Below are 24,222 nucleotides of genomic sequence, written 5' to 3'. Positions count from 1 at the left end.
GGCTGCTGATGGATCCATGAGCAGAAATGCCCAGTGACAAATGTGGAGAGAAATATTTGCTCACTTTTTAGGGGGCTTTTGGACCTCAGAGATACAGCAATTATAATGCAAACTGATGCTTCTCTTGAAATTTTCCAACTGGCTGAACTGCCATAAAAATCACATTTTCACCAGTGAGGGAAGTAAAACATTTTGCCTCAATGTCTTCATAAATTTCCCCCTAGGAGCAACAAAAGGCAGTTTTGTATAGGTGAAAATCCTCAATCCTCACTTGGAACAAAGATGTACAAAGTAATCACTTTGTACTAGACTAGAATTTTTACATTTTTCACAATAGAAAAAAACTGCCCATCAGTGCGAAAGAACAAAATTTCATGACTGACCATATTTGTGAATTAACATGAAAAACCATGGAGAGAAAATCTCATGTGATTGTCTGATGAAGCAAAACTGGATGGTCTTGCTCAGCTCTTTTCTGAAATCTGCATATAAAAACCAAGTAGAAATCTTAACACAAGCTTCCACAGTGAAAACACTATAAGCCTGTAAAGCCACTTATGTAACCATTCCACAGGCTAGGCATCCATGCTGATGACAGGTTCTGCTTGATAACAATCAAGGTCAGAGCAGAACAACGCATGTTCATTTTCATCATCTGAGTCAGATGCCACCAAAAGAAGGTTGATTTTCTATTTTGGTCATTCAGGTTGTGTAGTTTCTGCATCAGAGTGTTGCTCTTTTAATACTTCTGAAAGTATGCTCCACACCTTATCCCGCTCAGATTTTTGAAGGTATGTCAGATTCTTAAACCTTAGTTTACCAAGTGCTGTAGCTATCTTTAGAAATCTCACTTTGGTACCTTCTTTGCATTTTGTCAAAACTGCAGCAAAAGTGTTCTTAAAATGAACAACATGTGCTGAGTCATCATCCAAGACTACTATAACATGAAATATATGGTAGAATGCAGGTAAAACAGCCAGATTCATACAATTCTCCCCCAAGGAGTTCAGTCATAAATTTAATTAATGCATTAATTTTTTAACGAGTGTCATCAGCACAGAAGCATGTCCTCTGGAATAGTGGCCGAAGCATAAAGGGGCATATGAATGTTTAGCATATCTGGCACGTAAATGCCAGCTACAAAAGAGCCATGCAAATGCCTATTCTCACTTTCAGGTGACATTGTAAATAAGAAGCTGGCAGCGTAAATGTAAACAAACTTGTTTGTCTTAGCGATTGATTGAACAAGAAGTAGGACTGAGTGGCCTTGTAGGCTCTAAAGTTTTGTACCGTTTTGTTTTTGAGTGCAGTTATGTAACAAAAAAAATCTACACTTGTAAGTTGCATTTTCATAATAAAGAGATTGTGCTACAGTACTTGTTTGAGATGAACTGAAAAATACTATTCTTTTATCATTTTTACAGTGCAATTATGTGTAATAAAAATAATAATATAAAGTGAGTAGTGTACACTTTGTGTTCTGTATTGTAATTGAAATCAGTATATTTGAAAATGTAGAAAAACCATCTAAAAATAGTTGATAAATTTCAATTGGTATTCTATTGTTTAACAGTGTGATTAAAACTGTGATTAATTGCAATTATTTTTTTAATCATGATTAATTTTTTGAGTTAACTGTGATTAATCAACAGCCCTGATTTTTATTAATCTAAGTAAAGTAAGGAGACTAAAAATAAACGAAATGAAAATGTAGTTACTTAATCATTAGTGCTTTTTAAAGCCATATTCTAGGGATAGTGCCTAGCTATTTGTGAAGCTGGTAAAATATATGGTATACCCAAATTTGAGAGTGATCTTGAAGTCAGACCTATCTCCTTTATACTAAGGGCCATATTTTGGCACTGACTGCATGGCCATGCAGGGGAGTAATGGGTCTAAGGCAGCCCCATGTGCCTCTGTTCAGGCCACACATACTGTGAATAGAAGCACAGGGAGAAATGTAGCCTTTGAAGTGCCCTTAAATTCTCCCTGCACAGTGGCTACAAATGGGTGGGGAAAGAGCAGAGCAAAGGCACCGGTTAGCAGAACTGCTGGTGCTCGGGAGGTATGTATGCTATGCTGGGCATAGACACAGCACAGCGTTCTTTCCCATTGCAGCAAGGTAGAAGCCAGAAGGCAGTCTGTGACTCTCAGAGGCACAACCAGCCTTCTGGTCTGGCTCCCCAGGCAGCTGAACCATTTTCTGCCCCTTGTTCATGGAAAGCCACAAATTAATACTTAGTTATTAGATAAGCCATTCATTTTGTTGTCCTTGGGCCCCTGCAGACTTGCTTTTACCTGACTGCTCACGTGTGATTATTCCTCTCATTTTTGTGTTGCTTAAACGAAAACAACTTTGGTTTCTTAACCAAAGGAAACTGCAGTTACACAAAGTATCATAACTCACTGTCATTTTTGGTATTTGGTCAGGAAGGGAAGGCTAGAGAAATCTTGCTCTCATAACTGCAATTCCTGCTAGAAGAAAGATGATTTAGATATCTATTTAAGGCCCACACAGTCCCATTCATTTTAGTGCAAATTCTTGTGTATTAAGGCACTCTGCATGAATGCAGGATGGTAGAATCGATATAGTGGTAATTTATGGCACTTACGTACAGTCAGAGAAACTCTGGGTTATTTCTCAAAATGAACAAATTGCTTAAGAAACTTCACAACATATTGCATTACACACAACAAACCTCTGCTGCCACATGTTGGAAATCACATCTGACAAAATACAGGCAAAAGCAACCAAACACATCATGCATCATGCCATAAAGGCTGCCAACTTTGGGCCTTGGTGGACTACCAAAGGAAGAAAGTTCCAAAAGCTGGAGTCCTCTACTGAGAAAACCCTTTCACTGGTCCTGGAGAGTTCATTCCCAGGAGCTGTGAGCAAGAACATCCTCCAGATGATTTTTAACTAGTGCTGTAGAGCACAGGATGAAAGAGAAGAATCTCCAATACACAACAAACACAACAACAACAAAACAACGGAAGAAAAGGGGCTCTCCTTGAATATGGGGATGGAAGACCTCACCAAATGATTGGACATCTTATATATACATACAGATATCAATAATATCCAGGGATGTCATAATAAACATTCTGTGGAAGGGATATTGAACCCTGTGTCTCAGAGCTTTAGCCAATCTGTAACCATTAAAGATCAGGATGAGACAGCTAATATAGGTGTGGGAGGCACAATACCCCATATTTGCCTATTGCAGGGTTCTTACATTTACCTCTGAAACACTTTGTACCGACCACTGTCAGACAGAGGATACAGGATCTCATTCTGATCCAGTATGGTAATTCCCCTGGTGCTATGTCCACCACCAAAACCCAAATGCGTTTCCTAGCAGTTGGTAGATACCCTTCATTCTGAAAAAGTGTTTTAGATTTTGTAATCACATATCCAGGATCACCTTAACGCAGAGGTAAAAGTAAGCCGGTACGGAGTACTGGTAAAAAAAGGTTGAGTAGTGTACTGGAAAGTAAGTGGAGCATTCAGTACTGGCTTACTTTCATCTCTTTTGGCTGCATAACAAAAAGTTCAAACTCAAAGCTAATAAAAGCTTGGAAAGGGAAAACTTATTGTCACACTTGTTTGTTATGATAGATCTGAACTTGGAAATGGTTCCTGATTTTGATTATATTATTGAAAATCGCCTCATCCAGGGGCAGAAAAGAACTGCCCCAGTTTTGGTCACCGCCCGCCCCCAACAACGGTGAGTGAAATTAACAAGGATGCCAGAAATAGCCCCGAATCCCGTGTTCAGACCGTGGAGTGAACAGCTAAGTTTAAACTGTTCTTATGCAGGCAGCAGGCTACCTGGGGAGGTTTCTCCCTCAGCCAGTCCCCTTGCTCCCTGCTATAAGCTAGAGGGGAGCCGCTGCAGGCCCTGCTGAGTGCAGGGGTCGGGGGAACACGGAGCCTAGCCGCGTTGGGCAGCCTGGCTGGAGGAGGAGGAAGGAGGACAAGGAGAAAAATGTGACAGTGAGTTTTCAATTTTTCAGGGTTATTCCAATAGTAAAGTTTTATTACAGACAGTACCAGTAGTAGTAATAGTAGCTTTATTTTCTATATCTAAGTCATGCAATGGGAGGGATCCATGAAGTATGTAGGAGAGGTGGGTTGCTTATGTTTGGACTGTACGGGTAAGAAATGTAACTTACTTCCAACCCTGGCTCCACCCCTTCCGTCTGAGGGCCCGCCTCTTCCAGGGGGGAGGGGCGCAGAGTGGGACCCGTACCGGTAAGAGCTGTATTTTACTTTCACCCCTGCCTTAACGTCATGTGCATTTGGGTTTCATTTTTGAGAAATAGGAAAAATGATTTCTATTTTTGTAAGACGACATGAGAGATTGGAAGAGGAGGGAGCAGACATTCCACAAATATATGTGCTTTCTGCCAGATACTTCCTGATGATTTATTGCCCATAATAGAACTATAAAGAGCTAGGGGGAATCTAGTCTCCCCTTCATCAGCAAATATTACCCCAATCTTGGCACCACGAACGGAAGCTACACATGCCCGAGGAGAGACTAGCTCCCTTAGATCTGTCACATATATGAACTTTTGAAAAATGAGAAGCAAATGGTAGAAATGAGCAAAGCTTTGATCCTATAGTGTGACCTCTGCAGGCAGACTGCTGTGTTCATGCAGAACCTCAGTGATTGTAACAGGGCTCTAAGGAAGCCCAGCAGTCCATCTGTGCACTAGCAAATACAGGATCAGGGCCTAATTAAGGATTCGTAACCACATCCCTGTAATGCTGGCAGTGGTCTGGACTTGGAAGAAAAATGAAATGTGCCAAGGAAAAAAATTTTATGTACAGTGTTTTAAATCTCTACTATTTAAAACTTAGCTTTTTATGTGCCTAACATCAAAGAATGTCTCATTTCTATTTAATCAAAATTGATCACTATGATTACTACAGTAATTTATGTTGGAGATTATTGAAATTAGTATTTTATTAAAATCTGGTTTTATTAATAAAACACATCCCAGCTATGGCCTCATACGAGGGTGTCATTAGAGACTTCTGACTAGAGGCTGGAAGTTAATCATAACAGTAATCCTGTCAGACCCTTTGACAGTTTCCATTTTCACTGGTGTAATCAGGAACAACGTCACTGAAGTCAACAGTTACATCAGTGTGTCAACATTCATAGCACATGTGAAATAGGAAAGGATGATGGGACTACCCAGTTCTTGATATTTTAAATACTTGAGAAGGAGACCAATAAAATCACACTCACCAGCCTGATTAGTTGTGATGCTGACTGCAGCAAATTGCCTCGAGAATGTACTCAAGTCAGATACCCCATTTACTGCATCAATCTCAAACGTATAGTTGGTGTGTGCCAGGAGGTCTACTACGGTCACCGTGGTGTTGGTGAGTCCAATCTGGCGGGGTAAGAAGCGCACGTTGGTGCTACATGGTTCACACAACTTAATGTTCCCTCCACATTTTTTGCAAATGATGTTGAAGGTGACATCTTTCCGGCCTCCTGCATCAAGGGGCCAGCTCCAGTCTAGGATAACCGATGTCTCATTGATATTAGAGATAACGTTTCTTGGTGCAGATGGAGGTCCTACAAAGGTAAACCAAAAGGGAGATTAAGGGGATAGTTTATCTGGTGCTTTTCCACAAGAGCAACAGAACACACAAATATGGAACCAACTACAGTAAATAACCATATTATCTTTATTCTTTGCCTCATGGTCCTCCTGAGATGTTCCACTGGATCAGGGATCGACAATCTTTGGCATGCGGCCTGTCAGGGAAATCCATTGGCGGGCTGGGATGGTTTGTTTACCTGCAGCATCCACAGGTTCGGCCAATCGCAGCTCCCACTGGCCGCAGTTCACCCCTCCAGGCCAATGGAGGCTGTGGAAAGCATTGCGGGCCAAGGGATGTGCTAGCCACCACTTCCCGCAGCCCCCATCGGCTTGGAACGGCAAACCGCAGCCAGTGGGAGCTGTGATTGGCCGAACTTGTGGATGCTGTAGGTAAACAAACCATCCCAGACCGCCAGTGGATTTCCCTGATGGGCCAAAAGGTTGCCGATCCCTGCACTGGATTATAGACACACACAACTGAGGAGTGTTAACTATCTTCAAGTCATGACTCAATTTGGAAGATGCTTTTGCAGAAACATAGAAAACAATTTACTGCTAACTACAATACCCATGTGATACACTATTCTGAAAACACTGGTATTAGTTTTAAACATCACAGTCCCTTTTTCCTATTAAATCTGACAGATAACAGAAGAAAGGAATTGAAAACAGAGATATATAAATCCATTCCTATAAGCTCTGATAGCCTGCCTAATATAAAGCAGGACCTGAAACAAGAGAGATGAGGGGGGTTTTGTTTAGAAATTGAATTTATTCTGTATTTGAGAAACAAGGTGCTGAGGCAGATCTGGAGAAGAAAGCTTTGTACACAGCTAAAGAACTTAAATGGGGCAGAGGACAGAAGACAATCATAGCCCCAAGCCATCATGATACTACTCACTGGTGCAAGCCATGGATGGAGGGTCTCTCTCAGATCGAAAGTAATTCTTCTCACACCTGCAGTTCACAGAACCATCTTCGTAGGTTGAGCTGTGAGGTGGGCATTTGGCACACTTCACATTACCAGCAAAGGCCTTGTAGAACCCAGGTCGGCACGCTGCAAAACAATGACATAATTTTAAATCTCATGGGTGCCTGGCTCACTGTAACATTCTGCCTTTATCATCATTTTGGCATCTGTTCACACATACATCACATTTTATATATGTTTATTATCTATAAAATATGTACTTTCTTACAATGACGGCGCTGATGGCAATAGCCCTCTTGCTACATAGGAGTTCTTAATGCAAAAACTTAGCTTTATCTCCCATTTTGTGTGTCTCACATAACACTATACTCCACAACAGGAGGAAGCAGTTTCTACTTTTCATTATCAAAGCTTTACTCCCCTCCCCACCTCCTCATCCTGGTTAATTTATAAAACTGGCTCTGTCATGCAAAGAGGCTAACCGTCACTCTCTTGCCAAGGCTTGCTTATGGAAGCAACACAACTGTAACCTATGTTTGTTCCGTTAGCATGACTAAGCAGGCCAAAACCAGAAAATAACCTGCATGGTGACTGAACTTTTTCATTTCTGAAAGACTAAGCCAGGCTCAATGAACTGGCTCGGGTATCGAGTGAAGATCAGGAACTCTCACAAAGTGTACTACAAGGATGACTTTTGCATTAAAACACAGTCCCCTAGGAGTGGTGCCAGAGCCTGTATGAACTGCATCTGACAAACTCTGTGTTTTGTTTCATTAACAGTCACACGCTCCAATTTCACTCTTGTTGCATTTGAGATTGATTCAGTGCCATACTTGCCTCAGAAGGAAAAAGGCCTTAAAAAAAAAAAGACACAGATGTGAACAATTAAGTAAACAAGAACATTTTACAAAATCCCCAACCAGCAAACTACTGCTGTTGCTTTCTCTCTGTCAAGATGACCTTGCTAGTATCCCAGAATAAAAATACACAGATAAGCACCAAACTCTTCTGCTCATCTGTGATAGAAACATGGATTTCTCTATCTAAGAAATGCACCTGTCTCCAAATGAGGTTTAGCAAATACTGTTGTCTTGCTGAAACTCTGCCATTCTACACAGACGTACATCCATTAAACGGTGGTACGCAATAATAGCAGCACCAACAGATAACACAGCAAAGTTAATGTCTTAGAACATGTTAGCTTTGCCACTTATTTTTTCCTATAATGGTCTGCATTAATACTGTCTAATGCACAGACTTTATAGGAAAACTTCCAAGTATCTTCTAAATGGCATATGTGACAAAAAAGAGATATTCAAAAGCATTCTTTTTGACACAAAGAGAACAATTCTTCTTTCCTGAGCACCATCCCACCCTGTAAAATTGTCTCTTGGGGGTACGTCCATAACTGGGTTGGGGCCTCTTTGCCATGCCCAGTTATCACCATGGGGTCAGCCTAGTTCAAGTCCCAGTCCCTTAGTCTTTGCAGTGGGCCCCACCCTTGCAGGCGTGCTTAATTTATTATGGGTGGGGAAAAACAAAAGTTCAAAGTCTACAGAGAACAAGTGCATCCTGGGATCAACAAAAACAAAAGTATCAGTGGCACCAGAATGCATGGCTAGCAGCTTTACCGGAGTCCTTACGCCCACGTAGCCGTGTCAGTCTCTCCCTGTCAGGCTTGCTGGACTCCTCGCAGAGCTGGGTCAACTCTGGTGTGGGGATTCCTCCTGCTGCTTCTGGACCCATGCTAGCAGTTCCCATCTCAGGGGTTCCTCCTTCTAAAGACCTCCTCCCTACCATGCATGATTGGCAGGTCTGGAGTCACCCTCCCACTGAAGGTTGGCTAGAGGGGACCCTAAATCCATTCCTGATTTACATGCTTATCTGAAGCCTGAATATGAGTTCATCAGCTCTAATATCCTTCTAAACTGGCAATTTTCATATAAAGATAGTACAGTGTATGGGGGCAACACTATGTGATGTTTTGGGCTAATCCATATGCTGCCCAAATGTACATAAAAGAAAATGAACACCAAGGAAAATGTGTTGGAAAAAGACAGAATAAGCCAAACAATGTTTTTTTGGGGGGAGGTGTAGGGAATAGGGGGAGGTGAGAAAGTGGTCACCATGGTTACTTTCTGTAGCTTAATGTCAAGACAGTTTTTGGATCAGACAAATTTGTTTGTCAGCTTCAAGCCCTGAACAAGGTCACTGAAGCATGTTAATAAGAAAAGAACCGGGCAGCACTGAACATAGTTTGAGAAATATGACACATTCCACAAGAAGTCCTCTCCATCTCAGCCACCCTTTAGCTTTCCACAAACCTTACACATAAAGCCTGACTGCGTGCTGCTCCGTATCTTAGCCATTAACATGTCCCAGAAAGAGACCCCAGATTTGTAAGATTTTTTCTGTTAGCCTTATGAAATGATCCCGTGTTTAATCTATGATGTGGAGGCCACCAGGCCGCTAATGAAAACAAACCTGGCAAGAATGACCTTGCAGGCAAAATTCACATGGCCTAGTACCAATGACTGTATCTGCATAAACTTACATGGCTTTCTCCCTAGGGCCATGGCTTCTTGTGCCACCATCTGGTTAAGATTTTAGTGGTATGTGGGGTTTGGGGTTTTGTTTGTTTGTAAATAGGAGTCAAACCTCAGTCCCCTCCCAATAAAGCTGAATGGACAAAAATATCAGAGCCACAGTGAGTCACTGTATTTTAACCCCTGTGACCAGAAGGCCACCACATTACTCCTGTGACCAGAAGGCCACCACATTATCCTATTTCTTGGCATAGACAGTGCATGTCCACAAAAAACTCTTTCTTCAAATGTAATTCTAGTTATCTAGTTCAAATGGTTTCATATAAAATCATTTACTTGGATTTGAGAACCATATATAAATAAAATAATATATTCTCTTAAAATAATGCTGCAAAGTCTTCCCTTTCAGTGATACAAGGGTTAATAACCTAAAACAGAAGTCCATATCATGATGTCATCCCTTCCATAAGACATAACGACAGTTGCTTTTTAAAATTATTTTATTTACAACACTGGTATCATCAATAATGTGATTACAGGTAACTGCTGGGGGTGGAAGTTACAATATAAGAATTTTTATTACAGGCATTTCCAAAGCACCGACCACCGTAGTACCTAAACCATTGCTCATTTGTCATTGGTACATAAACTTGTGGGAGATATAAGTATATTTTTTCAGTTGGAATGGAGAGGGATGGAGGAGAATGAGGAGTAGAGCTGCTTTGTCACAAGGCTTCTCCCTTTTGACCCCTCAGGGGAAGGCCCATAGACCTCATTTAAGAAAAGAAAAGAAAAAAAGAAGCAGGATAATGCAGAAAGCATCTTAATAAGCCTAGATTAGGCTTTTTTTCTTTTCTCCAGGGGAAGGAACTTCATTGTCTTCATGCTTTCTGTGGTGCTCTGCTGTCATACTATGGAGTCAGCAGTCAGAAGGGAAATGAGCTGGTTAGAACCCTGCTGTCCCAGAATGCCCTAGTGGGAGGATTCCGATTTGTTTCTTCCCCTTAGGCTGTCTTGCACTTTCTGTCCTTGTCTGTCAGACCAATTTCAGATAATTCATTGCTCTACAACCCGAAGGAGAAGAAATGCAATTATACTAAAAATTAAAACCTGGAAAGAGGGTGGGACTAAGGGGGAATCACACCATTTTTGTATTTTATTTTATTTTTGGTCAGTTATTTTTGACATACAAGATAGAAAGTGAAATTCCTCATTTCAAGAGAGATTACTTTTCTGATGTAAGTAGGATTGGATTTCTTTGGTTGAGGGAGCAGAGTTTGGCTCTTTGGTATGAACAGCACTGCATGGTTTTGGGCAGGTAGACAATAAACATACTAGCACATTCATCTTCACAACACAGTATTTTTTAGTTTCAACAGGGACCCAGCTGTGAGCAGCATTTGCATTTATTTAAAATATCTTTCTACAGTTAATGTTTGCTCCTAATTGCCTCTCTCTCCACTGCCACATTCACTTAAATTAGAGGTAAGAAGTATGTTATCCTTCTCTTTGGTTGATTAAACCACTGATAGCTAAAGCTTTACTGGAAAAAAAATGGATATTGGCCAACCCTGAGGGGTTTTTAATCTTTCAGGATTGGGCCAGTGTCCTGGGTTAAATGGATGCTGTGCCTGAGAAAATGCAGTGTTTCTAACCACTGGGGAAAGGGACTGGGTTAGGGCATAGATGTAGCCAATCCCTGGTTCCATGTGTAACCCACACACCTTCTGCGTGTGGTGTTCTGTCCCTTCTAGTGGAACCGAGACCACTTGGAGAAAGAGTTAAATGAGTCTGCTCTACAGCCTTAGCTAACAGCCAGCTGGCTTTAAGCTCATGTGGTAGAGCGGGGTGGCCAACCTGTGGCTCTGGAGCCACATGCGGCTCTTCAAAAGTTAATATGCGGCTCCTTGTATAGGCTCCGGGGATGGAGCTACAGGCGCCAACTTTCCAATGTGCCGGGCGTGCTCACTGCTCAACCCCTGTCTCTGCCACAAGCCGTGCCCCCACTCCACACCTTCCCACCCCCTCCCTGAGCCTGCCATGCCCTCGCTCCTCCTACTCCTTCCCGGAGCCTCCTGCATGCCACAAAACAGCTGATCAGGAGGTGCGGGGAGGAAGGGGGAGGCGCAGATTGGCGGGGTTGCTGGTGGGGTGGGAGGTGCTGGGAGTGGGTGGGGGGCGCAGCTGAGAGGGGGGCTGCTGTCATATTACTGTGTCTCTTTGGCAATGTACCTTAGTAAATTCTGGCTCCTTCTCAGGCTCAGGTTGGCCACCCCTGCGGTAGAGGGTCATGCACTAAGCTCCAAAGGTCCCCAGTTCAATCCCGCCTGCTGACGACTGGGGTCTGTCACCATTACACATGCCCTTCCATCTACTTTCTCAGCTGGCTCTCCTCTTTTTCCCCATCAGGTCCTGCCTCCTTGCTTGCAAAGGAAGGCAGCAGGAGGTGCAGAATGTACAGCAGCAGCAGGAATTAAGTCTTCCTTGTATGGATCCCAGAAGGACTCCATCACCATTAGCCCATAATGGAAGACTCCTCTGAAGCATATGGAAACACTATACCTGCAGCCCACCTCAGCCCCACTGCAAGACTGTAACAGTGAGGAAGGAAATGTGCCACGGTAATGTTATTATTACCTATGAAGCATGGGAAAAATTAACTATACAGTATCAACTTGGAAGCTTTGAAGCAGAAACCAATGCAAGAGGAAGTAAATGCATTGGGTTAGGGAGCAAAAGGTCTGAACACATTGCAACTGAGTAAAGGAAGTTTTGTAAATGATTAAGTATGTGGTAACTATATGCTGAGATTATCAGAAGGAACCCAGAGAATTAGGTGGCCAACACCCACTAAAGTACAATAGTAGCTGAGCATCTAACTCCCTTAGGCTCCTTTGACCATACACTAAAACATTATTTTAAAAATCCTCAAATGAGACTCTGATCTCTTTTATCTCAGTGTAAAACCACTGACTATTCCTCATATACTCCCATCTAACCAAGAGTATTTTCAGGACTAAAGTGCTGTCATATTACTAGATAGCAATTGAGTTCCTTAAGCCATAATTGTTGGGTCTGACAGAGAAAGGGAAAAGTTAACTTAGTGAAAGTAAAACAGATGTATTTAGCAATCCGTGATAGTTACTGCTAAAAGAAATGAGGCAGTCTTCAACTGCAAAGTGTGTTGACTAATGTGTTTGACTTTCAGAGGAAAACAGGGTCCTAATTTAGGGTTAAATGGATCATTTCAATCTGAATTAATTTTAAATTACAAAATAAAGCTGTTGGTAAATAAGGGCCTTTTAGTATTCAGCCCTTCAGCCCCTTATACGCAGAGCAATATCACCAATTCCCAGCCATAAACAGGAGCTAATGACCTGAACCTGCACTGACTAAACAGATGATTTCCAGGACCTGCTATTCCAGGCCTGAAAGGGCCCATTTGCCTGTACAAGGTCAAAGCAACTGTTTATACACAAAATGAGCTGCACTCCACAATCCTACAGGAACTCCATTCTTTGCACTCTGAATAGAGGTAGAATGTTTTGAGGCAAGGCTGAAGCATTTCAATGCACTGGAAGTGGATATATGCAGTCATTAAACACCATGTGCAATGGGCAGCATTTATAAAGTTATCTAGTGTTCCTTTTATTTGTTCCTCTACAGCTCAATAAAAAAAGCCTGAGGGTAAAATGCCACTGTGGCATTAAAACTCAATGTTTAGAAAATAAGGGGATTCAATCAAAAACTGGTATGGCTCATAGATACTTTAACAACATTCCCCTCCACCTGCTCCCTGTCCCTGCCCCCTGCATGCTTTAACAAGACAGGTGTCAGTAGCCCTGTAATACATTTCAATCTCTTTCCTCTACAAAGAGAATGCTAATGCACCCTCACCCCCAGAGCAGATTGTGTTATTGAAGCCTTTCAAACCACTCCAGCTTTCAGGTGCAGAAACTAGGTGCTGAAACTAGCAGCAGTGAAGGTTCTTACTCCAGACCTGCAGCTTGCTGTGGAGCGAATGCTACAGAACATTTCACCTTAACTCAGTGGTAAATCTTAAACCTTTGGAATGTTCTTCTCACCCTTCAAAAATCATCTGTGCAGCTCTCTTGCACAATATGTATATTAATCTCACACTCCATAGATGACAAAATGCTGGCGACGGCACCACGTTTGCCATTGGTAAGGAAATCGGACAAAAAATGAGATGCAACGCAGTTCTCAGGAAGTGATAATGAATGGCACAACACACCAGTATGTGATTAATCTCATAACATGCCCACGTACATTTTATTTTAATTATGTTAGGCATTTCCTCCCCCTTCTCTGTTATTTCTGTCTTTTGATAAAGAAGAGATTAAATCAGATATCAACTATAAATGAAGATGATCTCAGCACTGCATTTCACACTGCTGATGTCACGGAATTACATTCACTTGGGAAATACAGAGACAAAATATTAAAACAACACAAAGGCTCTGGCTCAAACAAAGAGCAGGAAATTCAAAGTGAAGGTACGGGTCCTGGCCTTAGTCATCTTGCTATGCATTCCTGCTGCAGGTTTGCGCTATATTGACAGAACAGTGAAAATGGTTGGGTTTATCTTCCATTCTACTGTGGCATCCCTCAGAGCCGAAAACAGTGCATTATAATGTAGATTTCCTGCAAACTCCCTCAGTGCTGGGAAACACTATTCAACATTTCCCCTTGTACAGAACTATTTGAAAATTCACACAATATACAGAACTACACATGTGAGTTCTCTCTCTCTCACACACACACACATGTCCTTCAGTAACCTCTTCATTACCTAGGCATAACAAACACTGGGATTATATAATTATCTTGAAATTTACTCAGTTTTTATTCTATCCTTACTCCCATTTAACTCAATGGGAGCTTTCTGGACTAAGGACTGAGCAAGGGAGTCAGCCCCTAAGTCAAGAACCCTACATAGATACATGGTGGTGAAGACAGAGCTGGATATCATCAGCCTACTGAATATGTCCCAGCCCATTCGTCTCCTTAGTAACCTCATATATACGTTGAGCAGGAAAGGGCAACAATATAGACTCCAGTGGTAGCCCATGGTAAATAATATTCAGGGAAGGGGATGGCTGGCCTATAACTACACTTCACAGAGCGCCAAGAGGGCAGTGTGGTGGGAGTGGTCCCAGCCCCAGCATGCCGGGTGGGTGGCACAGCCAGAGCACCCCCAGCCACAGCCCCGAAGCACCAGGTGGGCGTCATGACAAGAGCACCCACAGCCCAGCCCTGCAGGTGGCTAGAGTGCTCCCTACCCCAGCGCTGGGCGGGCGGCACAGTCCCAGCGCCCCCAACCCAAGCGCCAGGCTGATTGCGCGGCATGGCCCCAGCAACCCCAGCCTTGTGAGCACTGGCCCCAGCCTGCCTGTCCCATCCTCTCCACCACAGAAGAGTGGGAAGGGAACTAAAAGTAAGCAGGTGGAGGCCTGGGGGTGGAGCACAGGCAGGGCCACACCAGGCTGTTTTGGGAGGGACAGCTTTCCCTATGCTACCCGCTGCCCATTTGACAGATCTAAAAGAATCACTACAGATATTTATGTTTCTTCATTGCTAAGAAGAAATAATCAACTAACACAGCCCAGGCAATTTCTGTCCCTTACCCAGACCTCTAATTTTATTGACTGGGGTCAGGAAACCAAAGGACACAGGAAATTATCAGAGTTACCCTGCCAATAACCTTCTCCAAAAATGGGAGGCTGGCTATTAGCGGCTAGTTAGCCAGCCACAGCGTGAGTATCTAGAATTAGTTTCTGGAGCATGGGCCGCACAATGGCTTCTTTAAAAGCCACTGGGCACCCTCCTCCTACTTGCCCCTTAAGGAAGTTTTCATATCTCAATCAACAATGGACCTATTACTTCATTGCTGCCTTCAACAGCCAGAAAGGTCAAGAGTCCAGTTCACAAGTTGTAACACAAAGCTGTTCCAGCACCTCCATAACTTCAGAGGGAGACACAGACAAACACAAGCAGATTGTTCTGTTTCCCGACCATTAGACGGGTCAATCTGAATCGAATCAATTTTGCTTGCAAAGTAAAGAGAAAATTCTCCACAGAGAGAAAATCTCAAATCCAAAACCTAGCAGAGGGAGCGACATAGTCAACCTTAAAAAAAAAATCTGTATGCTTCAATGACTAACATCAGATCTGGAGCATGCCCAGCCTTATGAGTGGAGTCAAAGTGAATATTCCATTGGTTTAGTGACAGCCAAGGAACTCAAGGATCTAGAGAAGTCATCAGCTGCTTTACTGGACAGTGAAACCACAAAACGCTTTTTGCCTAGGTGACTCCAATTCCACTGTAGTGAGGAATCTGATCAGCTCAAAGAGCATCTCTGTAATGAAGCAATGACCTATGCACCAATATTAACCCTATTCTCTTTCCTTGAACACCCTAGCCTGGAAACCATAGTATGTCTGGCTGAATTGGGGTTGAGAGAGAAAGTTCCTTGAGTTCGCTTCCCCACCCATGCAAGGGGATGTATAGCACAGTCCTTGCAGCATTGTGTAAATACACATTTTGGAACCCTTCCAAAATATTAGATCCCGTTTCCTAATTATTTCCTTTTTATTTACTTTCCAATTTTATAATGCATTTTTTTCATCATGTGGTGCAAATAGCTTATAGAATTTCAGTTTATGACAAAGCAGGCTGGTCCTATAGGTTTTCTATAGACCTATCACTTTAGTATCTTTTTCCTTTTTTCAGGAAATACGAATCTGGGGATGCTTATTTTTATTTTTTAGAGGAGGTTAAAGGCAGGCCTGATCCTGCATTCCTTGTGTATCCAACCCCTCTATTGATTTAGGCCCTGTCTACAGTATGGGTGCTACAGTGGCATAGTTATGGCACTGTACGGGTGCTACTGTGATCCCATTTTGTAGACACAACCTACTGCAATGGAAAGTATTATTCTGTTGTAGCGCTTACCCCTGAGCGCCATAACTATGTCGACCTATGTTTCAACTGTAGACCAGGCCTTAGCATAGTAATGCAAGATGAGGCGCTTCATGGTGTCAAAACCAATTTTCTTCAAATTCTGTTACAAATCAAAAGCTTTTTTTGGTCAGGAACTTGGTAAGGCAACTTTCCAACCACAACACACTTTTTTATGGATGAGCTTGTTATACAGAAGTCAGGGAATTTACAGTGGGAATGATGACAGAATCTAGTTGCTGAAGGGTGAACTTCATCACTATCAATAGTGCAAGGATTCAGTGCAGTGTGACATTGCAATGCCTCTAGAAAAATAACCTTTAAAATGAGCACTTTTCATATTTTACTTTTGAAAGCAGCTCTTAGTGCAGAAAACATATTCCATAGCATTTAATCTTACCCATGAGTAAACTTCTGCCATTTACTTCCCACTTCATATTTCACAGTGATCTGTGACCTTAACATATTTTAATCAGATGCCTTTTAAATTGGCTTTACTCCCAGGTCAAGTTATTCAACAGAAACAATTCCTATCCTTTGTTTAATAACTGTTACTGGCAGACATATTAATTATATGTACATAAGAGATAGCTTTATCCTGAGGGAATAACACTGTACTTTCCAACTGTAGTCTGTAGCTTCCCATTATCCTTTGCAGGCTTCTGTATGTAGTATATTATAACAATGATTGCTAGTAGCAATGTAGTTAAAAGGCACACTGTCAAAGATGGTAGGTTTAAAACTTAGCCCGACTGGAAAAAGTGATTTTGTTTGTGGGCACACATACAAATGCCTCACACTGTAAGGTTGGTTACATTTCAACCCACTTGCAGCCACTGTTTTCAAAAATATATAAATGTTTCAGTAGGAGGAGGACAAATAAAAACTACAAACTTGATTCAGAAAAACAGTTAGGCGTGTGCTTAATTCCATCCCTATTCAAGAACGCACTTAAGCACACAGTTCGATGTCACTGACTTCAATGGAACTTACTTGGCTTCAAGGCTTTTCCTGAATAGGGATGCTTTCCTGAATCAGGGCCTGTGTGCTATACAATAGGTCAAATTGTGATCTTGTCAATCTTAGAATCTCTCACGCTCTGTTTCTTCAAACCAGTTTATATTACTCTGATAGTGGAACACGAAATGCGACTTCCCAGTCCAAGCAACATTGAAAATAATCAGTATGGACTTCAATGGGCAAAACTAATCTCTCTCTCTCTCTCTCTCTCTCTCTCACACACACACACACACACACACACAGGAGTTTTAGATGCTTTTTGGCTATCAATAAAAGTCAAGAGTTTTGATTAAAAAATAAAAGTACATTATAAGGTACATCTACTTTAGGAGGTACAGGTGTGATTCTCAAATACACATACTCGTGCTAGCTTTCATTGAGCTAATGTTCTAACAACAGAACTGTAGCTATGCAGCATGGGCAGCAGCAAATGGCATCATGGATTAGCCGCCCCCCCCATACTAATCTGCCTGAATCCCATGGGTATGTACATACGCAGCCCAGCTAGCCTCTGCCTCTGCCCTCGCTGTCCTGGCTATGCTATCATTTTAAACGCACTAGCTCAATGAGAGCTAGCACGGGTATGTCTGTGTGAGCTGGGTAATCACACCTCTACCTCCTAGTGAGGGCAGACCCTACTATTCCCGGAAGACAAACTAATTACGCGATCTTAACAGCTTCACAGAATACATGTTTTAAAAAAAAAAACTTTTGTATAAGTGTGTGGTAAGTATATGCACCATAAGGACTCCAAATGAGTGAGATAAGAAGGTGTTGCTGTGAATCAGCCTTTCTGCAGCCTCCCATGTGTATGGCAGAGCTTTTAGAGCGGGTCTTGCTCACGAGTCACTATTAACCTCACTGGTGTGAGGACACCCTCCACTGAGTGTGAACACAGGAAAATGTAACTCAGGCTCCATGGAATATGTAGGCTGTTCATTAAAACATTCTCTCAGCTATTTTCTCTCTCTGAGAAGATAAGTCAAAATGGCACGTGCTGATCCTCCTGGGATAGATTTAGCCAGTGAGTGAAAAACACATTTCATCATGTGACTAACGTGATCTATCAAGAACAGCTTTAAAGAGTCATGCAAAAATTTGACACCAAACATTCAATATAGTTTGCTGGCAAAAATCTGTACACACTTTTTTTTTTATTAAAGAACACTGCATTTTTATAAAATAGCCTTGTTTCTACTCAAGTGAAAAACAAGACAGGCAAGGGAATATATTTTATTGGGCCAACTTCTGTTGGTGGAAGAGATAAGCTTTTGAAGAAGTTGGCCCAATAAAATATATTCCCTTGCCAACCTTGTTTTCTAGCAGAAGCAGGGCAATTTTATGAAAATTCACCTCGTCTCTCCTGGGACTAACACAGCACACTAAAAAAGTAGACATTTTGACAGAATATTAATATTTCACCTAGCAGAGGGTCTCACTAAGAACTATGTGTAATGATGAAAATCTGATGGTCCCTAATGAATTTCAGTGACCAAAATTGGTGAATTTGGGATTTCTGATAAAAAGGCATTCTGATTCAGAGGTTTGGATGGCTCAGGGAATTAAAAAGAGTCTCAATTACCCATGTTACCTAATCATGCAGATCCAGGCCAGGTCAGTAGCGATTATTATTAATAACAATATTGTACTGATCATAGGAACACAGAAATTGCCAGACCAGATCAGACCAAATGTCCATCTAGTCCCGTATCCTCTCTCTGATAATGGCCAGCACCAGATGCTTCAGAGGAAGGAGGAAGAACCAGGCAGTAGCAGATGTGGGATATTCTGCACCCATATTAGGTCTCATCCTAATTTCCAATAGTTAGAGACTGGCTTACACCCTGGAGCATGTGGCTTAATATCCCTTCCAAAAATATCATCATTATAACAACTCTGGATGTTCTTGTTATCGCTATACATATTTAATCCTTTTTTGGATCTTGCTAGGTTCTTGGTCTGAACGACTCACTGTGGCAATGAGCTCCACAGTTTAAATAATACCCATAAAGCAAAAAAGTATTTCCTTTCATCCGTTTAGATTTTTCTACCTTTTAATTTTATTCACTGTTCCCTTGTTTTTGTTCAAAGCCGGGGAGAATAGACGCTCCCAATCTACCTTCTCTAGACCATTCGTTATTTTATATATTTTTACCATGTACCTTCTTATTGATCTCTTTTCTAAGGTAAACAGTCCCTAACTCTTCACTCTCATTTTATGCCCTTGATTAGTCTCATCACCCTTTTCTGAACACCTCTCTACTTCTGCAATAATGTTTTTGAGATGGGGCCCTCAGTACTGCACAGTGTTCCTCATGAGGCTGCACCACTGATTTACATAAAGGCATAATATGTTCCATATTACACCCCATTCCATTCCTTATGTATCCTAATATCTTGTTTGTATTTTGATCCTGGTTGCACTCTAAGCAGATGTCTTTGCTGAGCTGTGCACAATGACACCCGGGTCCCTTTCTAACTTAACCGTGTCAGGTCAGGAACCCTGTAAGGTGTATGAGTAGTTTAAATTTTCCCTTCAATATACATTACTTGGCATTTATTGACACCTTCCTTCATTCCAAAGCTTACCACATACACTAATTGGAGGTAGGTGACCAGTACTGTCCCCATTTTGAGATGGAGAAATTGAGACAGAATGGATAAGTGAATTTCCCAAGGTAACACAGTGATAGGACCAAAAACCAAATATTCTGAATCCCAGTCCTGCACTTTATCAAAAAGCTGTTTGATGAGTTGGCTGGATTTGAGGGGATCTCAGTCCAGTTCCCAGCTGACGTGGGAGCACTACTGCAATTAGCATGAATTAGTATTTTTATTTGTAGCCTCAGCAGAGCTGTCAAGTTAATTGGAAAGGAAATTTAACAAATATCTTGCCCCTTTGAGATATTCTTTTAGATCAGGTTTGAGGCACGTTATTGAGCAGTGTTGCTTGTGCCCATGCTGAATCTGTTCTTTGCATATCAGTCGAGGGTTTCAGTTTCTTGAGGCTACTAATCTGGTACCTAGAATTCCAAATGACATTTTATACTGCCTTGCTACTACTTAATACCTACCAGCCTTCATCTCTCTCAAAACTATTTCCCACCTCCATTGCTCAATATACTGTAACAGCCTAAACAGATAATTCAGATTGAAACAAAGATTAAAAAGCACTTGCTATTCTAACAGATCTTAAAACAAAAACATATACATGCAAGAGTAAATAGATATCATCTTTGTTTTACTGTGTCCCCAAGGATTTGGAGTGGGTACACAGAGATGTTTCAGTGATTACTTTTGAGAATAAATTTCCTCTTAAGCAAAGATGTTGTCTTCACAGTTCATCTCTCTTCTCCCAAGTCCTTCTTTAATAGGCTGAATTTTCATTCTCCTGCTGGAACTAAAACTTGAAAATTAAACACCTCGGGCCTCTAGGGACAACTCTAAGCTGACAGTCTTCTGACCACAGCTGAAATGAATAGCCCAAGGCCACTGAAAAGCTACCATACCACACAAGCATAATATTCAAGCATTGTGGGTTATATTTTAGCCTTTATTTGGACTTCCGTGGCTTTTGTGGTTTGAAGAAAGAATCTTGTAATTTCTTAACATGGGTTTTTGTTTGCATGAAAAATTCCCTAGCATTCCAAAGTATGTAGTTTACAGACATTTATGTTTGTGTGCTATAGCACATAGAGCTAGCTTTAGCATTTATGTAGCAAGCAACCTACAGGCCTGTATCCTGTAAGATATTGGCTTCGGTGGTTAGCATAAGTTTTGAGTCCTATGGACTTTGGCACAGATAAATGGCCCAACGTCACCTCTAAGTTTTGAGGAGTGTGTTTACGGGGGAAGTTTGTACATAACACCAGGCAACCACAGGAATATAAACTAACACCAATTTTGGGATATTTTAGGATAGGAACATCCGCAGATGTCTGACCACAAGAATGCCCTGGCAATTTATGATAATAAGTTGAGATCATTAATATACTAAGCTGTAGGAGAAAGGCACCCCAACATTAGTAGGGAGAGGAAATACAAATAAGGACAAGGGGAGAAATCCCTACACTGAATGTGCATTAGGCTTAGTGGCGGTAGCATAACGTATTATGTGTGCAGGAGGAGGGGAAGATTCAGGATGATGCCCACCAGTGATAATGATAAGGAAGATACTGGCTAACATTTCAGGTTGTTCAGCAAGGGATGGTGTGAGTATATGGATGTTCAGATGTACATTTTGTATTATCTCAATCACCTCCCTGGGTTAGAGTGTTTGTGACTTTGCTAACTGTATTAATAAAACTATTACAAGTACAAAAAGGCTCCTAAAGTGTGATTGTTGTAAGTGTGCACATCATGGGCTTGATCTTGGGACAAGAACCTACCAAACCTCAGAGTGATAACTGGGAATTCTTAAGGAATCAATATAATTAATACACAGTCCATAGACCAGGCAACACTACTCAGCAAAGAATGGTAGAAAAAGGTGGCAAAAAACAGTTTGGCCTCTTCACTCACTAGATTATGACTGTGTGGCAACACAACGTAGAACACCTCTGATTTTTATGTAGAAAATAGGAGGAATTAGATCGGATACATTTTATAATGCACACCTTGAAGGCTTAACATTTCCTCTATCCTGCAGAAAAGGAGATTGAATAAACAACAAAATCTGACACAAACTCAGTGCTCTTTAACAGCAATTACTATGTAGGCTGGGAAATCACTGCTAGGACAGAGGGAATTTTGAGTTTTCAGGATTACATTCTATATATTTTTATTTTTTAGTCAATTATTAAGACACATTTTCTCGGCACATACTGGGCCAAATTATCTCCAGACAGCAGTTTTCAATCCTACTGGGGCAGAGACAATTTACAAACCACCAAGCTTGTGCCATTTTCATATAAGAGAATACATCTGATCAAAAGTAACAAAGTACTGTGAACTGTATGAGTTATTGGTTAAAGAATTGCCCTGGGAATCGTTCACACCTTTAACAATTTGAAATGAAGATACTGCTCAAATTTCAATTCTGGGCAACTAGGTTTGGTGAATAAGAAACTTCTCATGCAAGGGGACACTACAATAGTTCACAAAATATCAGGCCAGGTTCACCAGTATTCTGTCTATTTTGAGCCATTCCTCATGGCTGAACCAGGATTCTTCTGGCTTTGCAGCACTGGAATACTACTCAGCAGAACAAGCAATCAGTCTGGCTCACACAGTTTTGTATCTCACGTAAACATCACAAAAAACAGCGTTTAGCACCAGTGTTTCTTTTTCCAATAAGTTCCACAATTATCCCAAATTGTTTAAAACAAAAAAAAAACCACCACCAAAAACTAACCACACAGAGGTGAAGTGTTACCATGGGCTGTTCTCTTAGATATCATTTTAAAAAAAAATCATCTGTGGTGGGAATCCAGAAAACAACTACTAGTGTGTGTTGCCTTCTGTACCTTAGTAAATAACTGATCTGGTAGCCAGCCTTGCAAGCGATGCTATGTACTGGTCTTGGAAACCTTTTTCTGCACTGTCACATGGATGATGACTAATGCAGAGCTAAGGTTGCTACAATTACCACAGGGATGTGAAACTCATTTACCTATTTTCACAAAGCATTTCTGGAACCTGCTAATCTCTAACTGAAAAATCAAAAAGACCATTTCTTCTGAATCCAGACCGGCATTCCCCTTTTTTTTTTTTAAATTAATGAGTTTTGCGATTTGTTTTTGTAACAAAACTTGTGATAGGTGGTCAGGCGTAGGGTCTTCTGAACTGAAGGAAGACTTTCAAATCTTCTTACAATGGAGAGATTTTAATGAAACTCATCCATTTTATTCCAAGTTTCACCTTTATGGTTTGGGGTTAGAACAAGCCTGAAACAAAGCAAACCTCAAAGGGTGGGGGGAGCCCATCTGAACCAAATAAAACAAAGTCAAAAGTATTGAAGTGAATCGAGCAAGACTCTGCCTTTGTGGTTACAGCACTAAATTGTACAGCATATTTTCATACCAACCTCTCTGCCTAATAGAAATATCCCTAGCCAAGCCAATGAGATTCCCAGGATTTATCTCAGAGCCTTATACTGCACAGTGTGTGGCTAGTCCTAGTAACTTTTCAATTCTACCTGGGAAAAAGGTGTGGCTGGTTAAATATCCCTGGCACACGGAGGGGATTTCATTACTTTTTCTTCTTTGTAGAAATCATGTCTTTGACTCATAGGAAGAATTGAATCTGAGAGATCTAGTCTGATAATTATATTCTTTATAACCGGAACAGACCATAAAACCTGATGCTACAAAAATTTGATAATAAAATTATTTATATGATAGGATATTGCTCCAAAATTGAATGTGACTGGGTCAGGGCAGTCTGTTGCTGTCTGGATTATAAGTGATATACTTTCATATTGATGTATGTCAAACATAGGAAATTTTAAAGAATTAATACATTACTAGTTTAATTAATCCTATACAGAATATTGCATGCCTTCAAGAACAGAAGCATTCTTATCTGGCTGTAAAATTAGCAGAAAGGACAATAGTTCAGCATTTAATATGGCCTTTTAAAATTTTAATTGCATGTGTTAAAAAAATGGCTGCCATAGAAAGTGGAGAAAATCTCAAGTCTCACAAATTTTTCTTCTTTTTTTTTGGCAAGGTCATCACATATCTCTATTTATGCTATATTATTAAAAATAATACAAAACAAAACAAAAAAGAGAACAGCTGGCCCAGGTTCTGAACACCCCAGTTAAAATATACAGTTATATAAAATAAACAGACTCCCCTGCTTTCTTCCACTACACAACATTCTATTGCAGTAGAATTTAAGCAAACGCAAGCCCCCTCCACACAGTCATCCTGCTGACCAGGTCTTTATAATTCTCGTGCCTCCAAAAAAGCAAGGAAGGAAAGATGGGCCTTGATACATGTAAAAAGCTCAGTATATTTGAGACAAAAGGGAGAAGAACAGGAGTACTTGTGGCACCTTAGAGACTAACAAATTTATTTCAGCATGAGCTTTCGTGAGCTACAGCTCACTTCTTCGGGTGCATAGAATGGAACACACAGACAGGAGAAATTTATACATTCAGAGAACATGAA

At 41.2% G+C, this 24,222-nt stretch overlaps 1 protein-coding gene across 2 annotated transcripts in view; it reads right to left on the bottom strand.

Annotated features, from left to right (window-relative positions):
- Window positions 1–24,222, bottom strand: part of EPHA3 (EPH receptor A3) — a 306,893-nt gene that overhangs the window by 93,550 nt on the left and 189,121 nt on the right. For both annotated transcript variants that reach the window (XM_045001919.1, XM_045001920.1), the window contains exons 4-5: window positions 6,530–6,685; window positions 5,265–5,600 (exon numbers count right to left, since the gene is read on the bottom strand). In XM_045001919.1, coding sequence (XP_044857854.1) covers window positions 5,265–5,600; window positions 6,530–6,685 — 492 coding nt within the window. The remainder of the gene's footprint in view (window positions 1–5,264; window positions 5,601–6,529; window positions 6,686–24,222) is intronic.

This window comes from Mauremys mutica, chromosome 1, assembly GCF_020497125.1.
Source record: "Mauremys mutica isolate MM-2020 ecotype Southern chromosome 1, ASM2049712v1, whole genome shotgun sequence".
NCBI lineage: Eukaryota > Metazoa > Chordata > Testudines > Geoemydidae > Mauremys > Mauremys mutica.
Note: the sequence above shows the minus strand (reverse complement) of the source record. Positions and strands in the feature narration are given on the sequence as shown.